This window comes from Scyliorhinus canicula, chromosome 5, assembly GCF_902713615.1.
Source record: "Scyliorhinus canicula chromosome 5, sScyCan1.1, whole genome shotgun sequence".
Lineage (NCBI taxonomy): Eukaryota > Metazoa > Chordata > Chondrichthyes > Carcharhiniformes > Scyliorhinidae > Scyliorhinus > Scyliorhinus canicula.
Genome location: NC_052150.1, coordinates 190,975,663 through 190,990,695, shown reverse-complemented (window position 1 = coordinate 190,990,695; position 15,033 = coordinate 190,975,663). Strand labels below are relative to the sequence as shown.

Here is a 15,033-nt window from a genome sequence, read left to right as displayed (position 1 = left end):
TATATGAATAAGCTGTTCTCCGTTTGCAACATAACTGCTTGCTGAAATGTAATTCATTTTGCAGCTTTCCTTCATGCATTCACATTAACAGGTGCGTAGCTGTTAATCTCATGGCCTACATCAATAATAAGTGTTAGTTGCTGATGTAATTAATACCTTTCTATCCAGTTAATATTTATGCAATTGCTGCATTTGCATCAAAAAAACCCTTCCATGCATTGTAATTAATGATGGTAATTATGTTAATAATCTCTGTTAAGACTGGCAGCCTTAATTTGTTAATTTCCCATCCTTCCTAAATCTAGAGCACAACATATGTTTCGCCAAGCCATGCGTTCACACATTATTTGGTTCCACGTGGTCCCTGCAGCAAATAAAGAGCAATATGAACAAGTCTCGTTTGCCGAAAAAAGTACCTATTATTCCAACCGAATCAACACAGATACTCAGCCCAGTGAGCGCAAGAGTGCTATGAATGCAAGCTTTGATGAAACGCCACAGAGACTATCAAGAGCAAGCACTGAGACTGATCACACTGCATCCTACTCTCATCTACCTCACAATCAGAACTCAGTGTCGAAACCTCCGACAGGGCAGAATCTAACTCCCCAAAGACTGAGTTCTACACCCACCACAGTATTCAGCACCAAAAAAGTAGGGAAGAAACTCAATATCCAGTTGAAAAAAGGTAAGAAAATAATATATGCTGTATTTTCGTGCTGCTGATCACTGAAGATTTATAGACACTCTGCTTTACTGAATTGGAAGGTTTTAAGGAACTTTGTGCAACTAAAAACAGTCAAATTCTAAGCTTAATAAAGCTGGCAAGAACCAATGCAAATGGTCACGTTAAAGACCTAACTATTAAGCAATTTTTCTTCCTTTACAGTTTTAAAACCTGAGAACATCACCGTTGGACGGGAATGTTTTCAATTCTTAGATGTAATAACCAACATATGGGACAAAAAAAACACTGATTATATTATCCTCGTACTGCTTGCAATACTCTACTTCTTTGTGGTCCAGTGGCACGGTCGCACAGTGATTTTTCCACCCAAGTGTTCAGTTGGTTAACATTTTTTGTATGTTGTCAGCATGGTAGATTAGCAGACTGTCAACACAAAAATGATTGTGTAGTTGAGGGTGATGATGGAGAGGTAGAGAAGTGTGTTATGAACATGGACCGTGTTCCTGTAGATAATGTCAAGGGCCAACACATAAGTGGGAAGGAAGGGAGGACTTGCATTTAGCCCCTTTCAAGACTACAGGAATACTTTTCAAGTATCAAGGTGCCAACTGTGCCATGTCAAGGTGCCCACTTTCCAGGGGGAGGGCCACGGAGCCACCCTGCACTTATCCTGACCACCCAGGGTGAGTAGGTCGTAGGTAGGTTTGCCACTTACTTCCGGGAGCGGTATTTGGCCACGTCCATTTGGGGCAGAGTTCCAACTCTGAAGTCTCGCGAGACTTCGGTGAATCCCGCAAGGTGCAGAGCCTGTCGGGGGCTCGCTGCAGGCCTCTCCTGGGATTCTCCAGCCACGTTGTGCTCTCGCTTGAGCACCACGCGGCTGGAGAATCGCACTATTATTAGTTACCCTTGGTGTGATGGGGCTATGGAGAAGGAAAATAGTTGAGAGATTTTGACTCTTGATTAGCTTTCCAGTGACCCATCACACAGTGCATAGGTATTGGATGTCGTTTAAGAACCGGAAGAGACTTAGTTGCAATAACCCCAGGATTAAATATGTTGTTGACATTTGCTTTCGGTACATCCACTGAGTATCAATTTGGGCAAATTCCTGATGGTATCACCAGTATTTATGTAACCATATCCAAACAACAAGTGATGCTTTCAGAAGGAGAAAAAGTTGCCGAAACAAAGTCACTAAAATAAATTGGTGAATTTGTACAACATTGAAGGGATAGTGGAAATTGTATTTGGGTGTGAAGAATCTCTGCAGAACAAGTTTTTAAACATGTAGAAATGAGTTGAGATTCACAAAAGCTTACCTTCGCTTCGTATGAAAAACTTGAACTCCTTAAAGAAGGAAAAGAATGTTCAATCCTTCATTGAGGTTTACATGTCATTGTAGAAATTGCTGATTGATCCCATCAATGTGTTTTTGTTTCTGATCTCACTTAATCCCGTTAAGAAGTGATAAATGCTATTCAATGGTGCGGTATTCAAATGAGTCACCTGAAAATCAGTTCTCGTGCTCAATACGATGAATACACAAGTCACCAGTACCTCTACTGGTTGGACCATTTGAAAACTCAGCTGACACCATTTTTCCTCAGACAGTGATCTCCCAAACACTAATGTTGTGACTTTCTTTCATTAGCCCCAAGCACAAATAGCTTTTTATTAAATAGATATTACACAAAGTTGCAAGTTATACAACAGGCTGAGGCTCTTTCCTCTCCAATGTTTCACTTTGTGTCAATTCCAAACAAATTGGAAAAACATATCTAATTTCCAAGCCGTAATTGTCGTTTGTGAAATTAATTTGGTACACCTCAGTCGACTTTGTGTGGGTATAGATGCACAGTGTAAAATGGCCCATAGGAGGCAGTTGCTAGTGTGGCAAATTGACTAAGTGATTAAAAAACATAAGAATTGTGATAAATGGCTGTAGTTCGGACTGGAGAAGACATGCTGTGGAGTTCCACCAAGGTTCATCACTAGATAAACTGCTGTTTGCTGAGCAAGGGAGAGGATATTATGTAGGTTGGTCTGGTCAAAGAGTTGAGCTTTGCAGAAAGGAACATCGGAAGTTGAAGAAGTGGAGGTGTTTTGGGAGGGAGATTGAGTGCAGGGATCAAATTTACGACTAATGATTGCGGTGGTGTGAAGGCAGTTGATGCAAAATAAATCTGGGGTCAGAGAAATGGAGAGTCTGCGGTTACAGATGTAAGGAAGGGTAATTAAGAAGGTTTTCAACACAAGATAAAAATTTATTTTTGAAACTCTGGGGAGTAGAGGAACTAACCTTGTCCTATATCAAACCAAGGGGTAATCTGTGAGAGGGGCTTAGTACAGGATAGTGTGTGACGTCCATTTCCCCCCTTTGTCAGTGCTTTATAAAATTATGGAAGGTGATGTCAACTTTCAAATTATCTATCAAGTCTAGATTCATGATCTTTACATTGGTTGTGACATGGTGATTCATTATGATAACGGTGCCTCTGGTCCTAAACATTTCATTGCATCTTATGAAATTACCATGGATGTTTTGAAAGGAGAAGAGGGAAATGTGCACCTCTAATTATCCTGTTTGTGCTGTTTAAAGGATCTGACTCCTTTTGTCATTAACTCACAAAGTTCTGTGTTCTCTCCCACCCTGTTCCCTTCTTGATATGACTGAACTCCTGCACTCATTAAGCAACTCTGTCCATTTTTTTTTCTTGATTATTCCTCTCTCCGTTGATCGATTTCCTTTTGATTACATTACCTCAGTGTACACAGCATAAAATCCTCTTGCATGCAATAGCTGAATTGTTACATCTTGATCTCTATGCCTTTGGCAGTGAAAAGCTTCTTTCAATTACCCAAAGACATAACTTCATTTCTTTCATAAATTTAACCACCAACTAGCATTGCAATGCTTCCACCTTTAGACCTTCATTATAAGCAATCTTTATAAATAGCAATGCTTTTATATAGTGTCTTGTATCAGAATGTCTCAATGCGTCACAGTGTGAGATTACTTTATTTTGGACTGTTTCTTAGGCAACTGTATCTCCCCTGAAAAATAGAATTTCCACAAATCTAAAGCTGCCTCCAAGAAACCCAGCCTCTTCTTGTGCTCTTTTTCCTCAGTAAATCATGCAGTGCTGGAAATCAATACACATTGGACAGTATCCTTCGTTAAAATATTCTTACCTGATGATCTCGATCAGAGGAACTTCTTATCTCCCACTTTCTTTCTTCCTAAAATCTTTAAGCTTTTAAATCAAAGATTGAGGTCAATGGCTTGCTATTTACTGATATACTTTGTCTGCCCTCATATTATTTTGAACCTTTGTGGTGCCTGCACTATAGGTTGACTCACTACCTTGTACTTTTCTGTCAAAAAAGAACTGTTTTATACATGAAGAATGGGAATGCTTGAGGTTAGCAAGTGAAATGTGGTTGAAAAGTTTCATTCCTCAGCGCTGACTTCACTTGCAGTAATGAACATGAAAAAAGCACAAGCCTAATTTTTTCAATGAAGTGTTTGCTTTTGTTAATTTTATTCCATTTCTCACCTTTCTGTTGATTGGGTGTCTAGGAGTGGGGGTGCAGTTGCAGTACACATACTAAATATTAGAGTCAGACCTTTCAGAAGATGCACTGCAGGAATTCACCAAGTCTCCTTTGGCAGCACCTTCCAAACCCGCGATCGCCCCCATCTAGAGTGAGAAGGCAACAGATACTGGGAACACCACCAGCTGGAGGCTCCTGTCCAAGTCATGTGCCATCCTGACTTAGAACAAAGAAAATTACAGCACAGGAACAGGCCCTTCGGCCCTCCCAGCCTGCGCCGATCCAGATCCTTTATCTAAACCTGTCGCCTATTTTCCAAAGATCTACTTCCCAGACTTGGAAATGTATCGCCATTCCTTCACTGTCGCAGGGTCAAAATCCTGGAACTACCTCCCTAACAACACTATGGGTGTACCTACCTTCACGTGGGTGACTCTAGCGGTTCAAGAAGGCAGCTTACCAGCATCTTCTCGACGGCAACAAGCAATGGGCAGCAACTGCTGGCCGAGCCAGCGACTGCCATATTTCCTAAATTATTTTCTTAAAAGTGAAATGAAGAAACATTCCTACAGCCAAAGGGTGGGAGAAATTTGGAATTTTGTTCCACAATGGCAAGTTATTTCTGGATCAATTACCAGTTTTAAATCCTAGATTGATAGCTTTTTTATATTCAGTGCTGTTGAGGGACATGGAGGGGCTGGTTTAGCTCACTGGACTAAATCGCTGGCTTTTAAAGCAGGCCAGCAGCACGGTTCGATTCCCGTACCAGCCTCCCCGAACAGGTGCCAGAATGTGGCGACTAGGGGCTTTTCACAGTAACTTCATTGAAGCCTACTCGTGACAATAAGGGATTTTCATTTTCATTTCATTTTCAATAAGCGATTTTCATTTCGTTTTCATTTCAGTTAGTTTGCAGGTCAGTCCCAGCCATAATTTTATTTGAGTGGCTGAATGGGCTGGTGGAAGCTAAATGGCCTACTTGTGTTGCTAATTCTTCATGATTAGTCCACATCAGGAACCTGAAATGCAGTTAGCATCAGAACTTGGAGGGTTTGAACATTTTAATGTTTCTTAATATATTATTATATTTTTATTAGAGATTTCCCATTTTTACAAATAATGGAACAAACTCTCAAAACTGGTAGAGTACAGCATGAATATTTCTCCATCTATGGAGGCAGGGGGGCATCAACGTAGTTGGTTAAGCTTAATCATTATGCATGGCACCCCCATTTTATGCAAAGAAAACCATTGAAAGGACAAGTGAGAGAATGGAGGAAACGAGGATAAAGCCATGAAAACATGGCAAAATGGTGCAAACCCTCGCGTACAGCATGTTAAAGATAGTGTTACATAGCTTATGGAAAACCGTGTCGGAGCAAGTCAGACATTGCGAAACGCACATATTTGAGATAGGGGCCCCATACTTTGTGGAATGCATCCAATTTGGATCAGAGTGTACAGGTTAGGACAAATGGGATACGATCCATGATAATTTTACACCAATTCTGAACTGAAGGAGATTTATTGCTAATCTAGGAACAAAGGATATTTTTTCCATGCTGCAGTTGTTAGGATATTACACAACCTTTTTAAATTAGCGTCAATTATCTTTCTATCTAGGACCCCCAGATTTAAGAACAAAGGATCAAATTCTAAGACCATTTTGAATATCTTCCCAAACTTTAAGTACACCAGACCAGTGGGATTTAATTTTGGTACAGGACCAAATAAATGTTGTCTCCCTTGACTACTTTGCACTTTCGGCACAACGGGGTCAAACCTGTGTCTTAACCTTGGCGTGACATACAGATAATGCAATATTTTAAACTGAGTCTCCTTTGTTCTAACACAGACTGTGATTCTATTGGCATTTTCTCATCTATTGTCCCAAGTCTTCCCATCAATATTAACTGTGAAGTATTTTCCCCAAGACAGAAGAATCTCTAGTATATTCACACAGGATCTAGAACATAATATGTCATAAAATTTGCTAATTTATTGCTTTGGCTCGATAGATATCAGGAAAACACTAGTGTCAAGATGCAGAAATATCTTATTAAGGCTAAAGCCTCTTGAGTTGTAGATATCTGAAAAAGAGGTATATTGAGATATCAAATTGTTGACAAAGTTGCTCAAAAGATAACAGGGAAGCACCACTAAACATATCACCCAGCCTACAAAGACCTCTATTCCTCCAGATATCGAATCTATGTCATATGACCTGGCAGGAAATCCGGATTACCCTGAATGGAAGTGATAGCGATAGCAGAAGTTAAATTAGATCACTCTTCCAGCTCATGGACCACCCTGTACGCTCTGAGTCTTAATGCTTGTAGGATTTTCATATTTGCAGGCACAGCCTTGAAATCCCTGAGAAACAGCAGGATCTGTAAAGCGTACACAGACTGGCCAGCTTCAATATCTAGCCAAATGGAGGAAGGTCCCTCAACTGCTCCATTCTCGTATGAATCCGAGATGCGGAATTACCTGATACATTTGAATTTTCGGCACCCCCCTCCCAACATATAAAAGAACTGAGCGCCCCATTAATTTCATCTCGGACCTTAGGGGACATCGGTTTAAGGTATGAATGGCAAAGTTTAGAGGAGATGTGCAAGTTGTTTTTACATTGAGGGTAGTGGGTGCCTGGATTTTGCTGCAGGAGGAGCTGGTGGAAGCAGGTACGACAGTGACATTTAAGGAGCGTCTTGACAATATTATAAATAGGATAGGAATAGAGGGACACGGACCCCGGAGTGTAGAAGGTTTCAGGTTAGATGGGCAGCATGGTTGGTGCAGGCTTGGAGGGCCGAAGGGCCTGTTCCTGTGCTTTTCTTGCAAGATTGGCAGCATATGTAAAGGACATAGGCAACACATTCATCTCAATCAGTGCTGTCCTATGTAAGGAGGACCAACGATGTCGGTCCTACTTGATTGATGCAAGTAAGGGGAGGTTGACCCCATACAAAAGTCTGAAAGAGGGTGTAAGAAAAATACCCCAAAAAAGTAAACTCTTGAGTGGGACCATCTAAATGGGAAATTAGCAACAGGAGAAGGTCTCCCTCTAAACCTTCCCAGAGGCATAACTCAGACCGTGTCGCGTCTTTTCGTCCGACGTCACTTCGTCCAACGACACTTCGTCCACGTCTTTTGGTCCAACGTCTTTTTGTCCGCCCGTCTTTTGGTCCAACGTCACTTCGTCCAATTATCCAATTACAAATTAGCTCCGTATAAAACCATTTAATTGATAAAATGCAAGTACAATACAGCAAGTGAATTTAATTGCTAAAATTCAAGTAATTGATAAAATGCAAGTAAAATGCAAGTTGAAAAATACAGTTTAAAAATCTAAAAATGCAGTTAAAAAATCTAAAATTAATTGATAAAATTCAAGTAAAATGCAAGTTGAAAAATGCAGTTTAAAAATCTAAAAATGCAGTTAAAAAATCTAAAATTAATTGATAAAATGCAAGTAAAATGCAAGTTGAAAAATGCAGTTTAAAAATCTAAAAATGCAGTTAAAAAATCTAAAAGTTTACTAATTACTTAAAATTCCCGAAATTACTTAAAATTGATGTAAATTCTAAGCAACATTCCTCAAGAAATCAATTTTTGTTGTAGAATCATATTCAATGACCAATCTTTTGATGCGTTCAGTTATTTTCTTATATCGCGTACATGAAGTCGACTGATCTCCCTGAAGAATTTGAGCCTTTTTGCCTATTATGAACCCTTCCTCTTCCTTCAGAGTTTTGATTAAATTCCAGATATTCAAATGAGCTCCACCTGCCGAACGCTTCTTTTCTCACATCTCCAGTATTCTTTTCCTAGGTTTGGACTGCTCGAATGAAAATCGTAGATATAGTTATTTCCATCAGCTACTTTCCGTTTACTCTTCGTTGACACAATGAACTTTGCCATTTCGGGATGGGCGAATTAAGAAAGAGAACGATAATATCTATCCTTTAACGAGGCTCGTTAAAGGAAAGAGAACGATAATAACTATCCTTTAACGAGGCTCGTTAAAGGAAAGAGACCGGTAATAAAAATCCTTTATTGCATATTATACCTTGCTATGTGCATTAGAGAAGATTTCTATTTACAAAAAGTTAATGTGGGGAGTGGAGTGGAGTGCTACAAGTTACAAAAAGACAAGTTACAAAAAGTCTTTGACAAAAAAAATCATCCGACAAAAAAACGTAACAAGTCACAAAAAGTCTTTGACGAAAGAAATCATCGGACAAAAATACGTTGGAACAAAAGACGTGCGGACCAAAAGACGTGGACGAAGTGTCGTTGGACGAAATGACGTCGGACGAAAAGACATAGCACCAACTCAGACTTCATAAAATTCATTTTATAATCCAAGAAAAGGCTGAATCTACCTATCATGCTAATAATAATAGCGAAAGAAATGTCCGGCTTCAATACAAATAACAACATGTCATTCATGTATCTCATAATCTTATGTTGCTTTCCTCCACTGAATAGCCCAAATACCTAAGAACCTTGTCTAATTGCCTCCATTCGGGGCTCAATCGCTATTGTGAAAATAATGGGGATAATGGTCCTGCCTAGTCCCTCGCCGGAGACTAAAATGATCATATCTATAACTGTTAGTAAGAACTGCAGCCAGTGGACTTCTATAAGGCACTTGTATCCACTGTACAAACCCCCCTCCCATCCCAAACTTCTTCATTTCTACCTGGTCAAAAGCTTTCTCTGCATCCAAAGAGATCACTAAACCATCTAACACCCGCTTTTGAAAGGTCTGAATGATAGTTAATAACCTCCTGACATTATTACATGAATTCCGGCCCTTTATTAACCCAGCCTGATCTCCTTGGATGATCATAGGGAGGATTATATCTAGGCTTTGCACAGCACATTCGACAATAATTTTGAAATCTACATTCCGGCGCGAGTTTGGTCTGTGGGATACACTTACTTCAGGATTCTTGCCTGCCTTCAAAAAACGAGAAGAAAGTACAAACTCCACACAGACAGCCACCCAAGGCCGGAATTGAACCCAAGTCCCTGGAGCTGTGAGGCAGCAGTGCTAACCACTGTGCCACCATGCCGCCCATATCTCCTCTCCATATCTCCATAATCTCCTCAATTTTGATAAAAACATTATTTTTTAATGTCTTTGGTTTTATTTCTTCAGAGCAGGATTGCTTGAACTGCTTTCTTATTGCATGGAAGTGCTGACAGTACTCGTCATCTTAATCAACTTTTATGTAAATTCACTTTTGCACATCGATATTTATATTATACTACTTACCACAAAACCAAACATACCTAGACTATTTCATGGTATATCTACCCAAAGGTGCTTGAACCTGAAAAGCCTCTGCTCTTCCACATCACTGAGCTTTCCTTAATTCCATGTTTAATATTTTTATTTGCAAAAATATGGGATTGACAATAAATGCTGGTCTAGCCAGGGGCACCTACATCCCATAAATGAATGCAAGAAATCTATCAGCTCACATTTGAAATTAATTGAATCAAATTTACCTGTCTCTTTTTTTATTCACCATGTTACCGATATCCCCTCCGGTGCTCAGAATTATTTATTGTGTCTCCTATTTTAATATCGTCTGCAATTTTGGACATCAAATGGCTACAATGCAGAAAGAGAACATTTAGCTTGTTGTGTCTATGCTGGTTCTTTGTAAGAGCAACTCCCCCACTCCTGATTCTATGAGTCTTCTATCATTCACTTCCTCACTCCTTCCCCCTGGTCCTGTAATGTTTTGCTCTTCAGATAATTATCCAATTCCCTTTTCAAAGTCAGGAGCGAATCTATCTCCACTAGATTCGCCACAGCCTAAAATCCTAATCACTACCTGAGTCAAAGAGCTTTTCTTCATTTTGCTCTTTGCCAATCACCTTAAATTGGTGTCGTAGATCCATAGAATTCCTACAGTGCAGGATGAGGCCATTTGGCCCATCGAGCATGCACCAACCTTCTGGAAGGGCACCCTACCTAGATCCACTCCTCAACCTCTCCCCATAACCCCATCTAACCTGCACATCTTTGGACACTTAAGGGTCAATTTATCACGGCCAATCCACCTAATCTTCACATCTTTGGAATGGGAAAAGGAAACTGGAGCACCCGGAGGATACCCAGGCAGACACGGGGTAGTGTCCACACAGACAGTCACCCAAGGCCGGAATTGAACCTGGGTCCCTGACACTGTGAAGCGGCAGTGCTAACCACTGTGCCTCCGTGCTGCCTGCTCCTCTGGTGTTTGGCCATCCCACCAATGGGAAGAGTTTCTTACTGTATACCCTGTCTTGCTCCTTCATGATTTTGAACACCTTTCAAATCTCCAAGGAGACCAGCATTAACTTCTCCAGTCTACCCTCATAACGTATCCCTGGAACCATTCTCCAATCTTTTTCCCACCCTCCCCAAAGCCTTCACATCTTCCTAAAATGTGATGCCCCAACTTGGACATACTATTCCAGTACTGCATGTGAGCTATTACTGCATGGATTGAAAATTGGTTTTCACATGGATTGAGAATTGGTTCGTGGACAGGAAACCGAGAATAGGAATAATTGGTTCTTTTTCAACATTGCTGCTGGTGACTAGTTGGGCCTGTGCTATTCACAATACACATCAATGATTTGCATGAGGGAACCAAATGCAATATTTCCAAGTTTCCTGACGACATGCCACTTGGTGGGAATGTGAGTGGTGAGGGGACGACAAGTTGAGTGAATGGGCAAATGTACGGCAGGTGCAGTATAACGTGGATAAATGTGAAGTTAGCCACTTTGGAATGAAATCAGAATGGCAGAGTATTAGTTAAAGGATGATAGATTGGGAAATGTTGAGGCACAAGAGTCCTTGTTCACCAGTCACTAAAAGAAGTGTGTGGGGACAGCAAGCACTTAGAGTACAGGAGCAAGGATGTTCTTTGCAGCTGTACAGTGTTTTGATGAGACCACACCTGGAGCATTGTGTGCATTTTTGGTCTCCTTGTCTAAGAAAGGATACATTTACCATTGAGGGAATGCAGCAAACATTTACTAGAATGATTCCTGGGATTGCAGGATTGTGTTAAGTGGCGCGACTGTGTTTAGTAGTATTGCATTCACTGGAGCTCAGAAGAATGAGAGGGGATCTCTTTGAAATATATGGAGTTCTGAAGGACAATTGGATGCAGGGATGTTGTTTCCCCTGACTGGGGTTCCAGAACAAGACTTCACAATTTCAGGCTACTGGGTTGACCATTTAGGACTGAGATTATCATAAAATTTCCAGTGCAGAATGAGGCCATTCAGCCCATCGAGTCTGCACCGGCCCTTGGAAAGAGCTGCCTACTTAAGCCCATGCCTCCACCATATCCCACTAACCCCACCTCACCTTTTGGACAGTAAGGGGCAATTTAGCATGGCCATTCCACCCTTCGTGGCCATTTGTTTCATTACTGTTTGTGGGTGCTTGTGTGCAAAAGGACTGCTACCTCATCCATTGGATATGCCCCATCTTACAGGGTCTATGATCACTTCAAAAATATCTTGAGGTTTGTCAAGCATGGCCTTCTTTCTGAAATCTATGTTAGATGTTCTGTTTGCATTCCATCTTGACCTCTGGAATAGCAGGTAAGTGCAATTAATTGGATGACTCAATTAAAGAGCTGGCCTTGGCAAAATGGACTAAGTGGCTTCCTGTACTGCAGCTATAATATTTTGTCACTTCACTTTTACTCAAAGGTACCAATGTTTTGACTGCCTTATGTATTTAACTAATTGTCCAGTAATTATTCGGGTTACCTTCCATTCTGTTTTCTAAAATGGATATTATGTTGATCACTCTCTCATCCTCCAATATGTGGGAACTTTCACTACAAGCGTGAAATATCATTTTTAGGGTTTCCATTATTTTGTACCGGCTTCCCCTCAGGAAGCATCTTGGGACATTTTATTACATTAAAGGTGCTATAATAATAAAAGCTGCAAGTTGTCGTAATAGTAGGAGGACCTTTGGGTATGTGTCATTACAGCACCAACTTTGTCCCAATTTGCTTTAACTAGCTTCTCTCATGCTTTCCGGCTATTTATTGTACCATTTCATAGCTCAATATTAAACCGTCCTCGCCCACACGCCTGTGCTTTCTGATTTGCAATTCAGGAACACCTTGGGTTTAAACCCCGAATCCTTGACTTAAAATAGACTCTACCCTCTCTAACAATATAACCTCTTCCAGATCTACAACTCATTGCTGCTCCAATTCTTTGTCTTTTGCACATTCCTGATTTTAATTGCCCACCATTGGCGACCATGCCTCCAGCAGCCTCAGTCCCAATCTCTGGAATTTCCTCCTTTGAGCTCTCTTTCTAATTTTTGTTAACTCACTCTTTGTGTTTGAGTTTCTCATTGGTGTTTCATGCAAGCAATCATCTTTCCTGAAATTTATGTTTAATCAGTGGCATTGCTATTACTGAATCCGCAGCCATCAACATCATGGGAGTTGCTATTAACCAAAAACTTAACTGGATGAGCCATATAAATACCATGGCTGCAAGAGCAGTTCACAGGCTACGGATTCTGAGGCAAAAACTCAGCTTGTGACTCACTACGTCCTGTCCCTCATCTACAAGGCATGAGCCAGGAATGTGATGGAATATCTTTCACTGGCCTGGGTTAGTGCAACTCCAAGTCAAAAAGCTCAGCACCAACTAAGATAAAGCAGCCCACTTGATCGGCACCCCAGCCGCCACTTTAAACATTCATTCCCTCCACCATTGACCTACAGTGGCAGCATTGCGTGCCAGATGTAAGACTGACTGCAGCAACCCACCAAAGCACATTTCAAACACATGGCCACGACCACCTAGAAGGACAAGGGCAGTAGACACAAGAGAACAAGAACACCACCACCGTCAAGTTCCTCTCCAAGACACACAGCACCCTGGCTTGGAACTATACTTTCGTTCCTTTATAGCTGCTGGATCAAAATTCTGCAACTCCCTTCCCAGCTGTGGATGTATCTGTGCCAGATGGATTGCTGCGGCTCAAGATGGTGGCTGACCACCGCATTCTCGAGGGCATTTTGAGATGCACCACAAATGCTGTCCCAACCAGTGATGCTCACATCCCTTGAAAGAAAAAAAAGATATAACTTTTAAATATTTCCCCATGTTAGGTGGCATAGAATTGCGAGTTGTTACGTGAAACTGCGATGTTTCGTGATTCAGAGCGAGGTTAGCAGAACGAGTTCAATTCCCATACTGGCAGAGGTTATTCATGAAGGCCCCGCCGTCTCGACCTTGCCCCTCGCCTGAGGTGTGGTGAACCTCGGGTTACATCACCACCAGTCAGCTCTTCCCATCAAAGGGGAAAGCAGCCTATGGTCATCTGGGACTCTGGCAACTTTCCCTTTTACTGTTGCCACGTACATTAATTTCATCTCGGAGTTCTGCAGGTACCAGATGGTGAAGGGAATTTCCCCAACTTCAGGGTCTCAGTTGAAATCCAGAGCCATATTTTTAACTGAAAATAAGTTACAGTATTAACAGAATAACTGGTTGAAATAGCACCAACTGACTATATACTTAATAGTATGTAACTTGAATGGAGATTAATTTGTGTTTAGATGCCATGCAAATGTCCCACATATCTACTATGAACAGGCTGTGATAGTGACTGTATTTTTCTGTAGATTAATGCATGTTGAGTCCTGTTCCTAATTTTAGTTAGCTCACCAACTCACCCTAGGCATTTGAGTTTCTCATTGGTATTTCATGCAAGCAATCATCTTTCCAGAAATGTGTGTATTTATTCTAATTATTGAATAAGGTCACTGATCCATTTCAGTCAACATGAGATGTTTACCTGCCATGATGCAAGGTAATTGACGTTCATTTGTCTAACAGAAAGGTCAGCCTGTGAACTTTTTAACTGGCAGATCTTTTGAGGTGTGCAGAGCATTTGTTGCTTTCAAATTTGTATTTATAATGTAAGCTGCGTAACATATTTTAAAACAGGATGACAGTGCTGGAAAATTTTGACTGAAATCCCTTCCTGGTTGAGGCCTATTTGATATCATTCGTACTCCTCCCACTTCTACTGCCACAAAATGCTTGCCAGACCTTTTTCACTATCCCTCTTCCCCTTCCCCTATCCATCACCTGTCTAATGGGCAAAATCAATCGTTTTCAAATCTTATTTAACCTTCACCGTTTCCCTCCAATTTAACTGCTTGTCTGTCTCAACATTCATACAATCAGCAGATTCTGGTAAAAGAGAGATCCTGTCAAAGTTTTTCTTTTTGAACTCATCAGGTCCGATTCACAAGCATATGAATTCTAGCAGAAACACTCACTTATACTGCATGAGAAGAGAATTGTATTTCAGGGTTTCCACAGTGCGGATTGTGACCCGCAGGTGGGTTGTGGCGGGTATGAAAAGGAATGAGGCTGTGTGCAGTCTTCTCACCAAAAGTGGCAGCAGAGAGCAGGTTACGTGCCCTGAACGTACACTTGAAGCATCCTTCTTGTATGTGCTTTTGGCACCAAATCTTGCAACAAGAGCTGCTTTCATTTTCCAGCTATTCACAAGAGGACTGTGATGAAGAATAATTTTCTAAAAAAGTAAGAGACGACCAGCGACTCAAATAGGCAGTGTACCTACTGGACAGGATTTCACAACTGAATCTGCTGGGGAGAGCTGCTTAGGATAGTTCAGCAAAAAGTGGGTCATCTGGTCATGGCATTACCAAGGCATTCCCGTACCAGCCTCCCCGAACAGGCGCTGGAATGTG

At 41.1% G+C, this 15,033-nt stretch overlaps 1 protein-coding gene across 9 annotated transcripts in view; it reads left to right on the top strand.

Moving 5' to 3' along the window:
- The window catches only part of LOC119966499 (partitioning defective 3 homolog), a 939,848-nt gene that overhangs the window by 525,837 nt on the left and 398,978 nt on the right, over positions 1-15,033 (top strand). For all 9 annotated transcript variants that reach the window (XM_038798290.1, XM_038798285.1, XM_038798283.1 and 6 more), the window contains one exon: positions 306-688. In XM_038798290.1, coding sequence (XP_038654218.1) covers positions 306-688 — 383 coding nt within the window. The remainder of the gene's footprint in view (positions 1-305; positions 689-15,033) is intronic.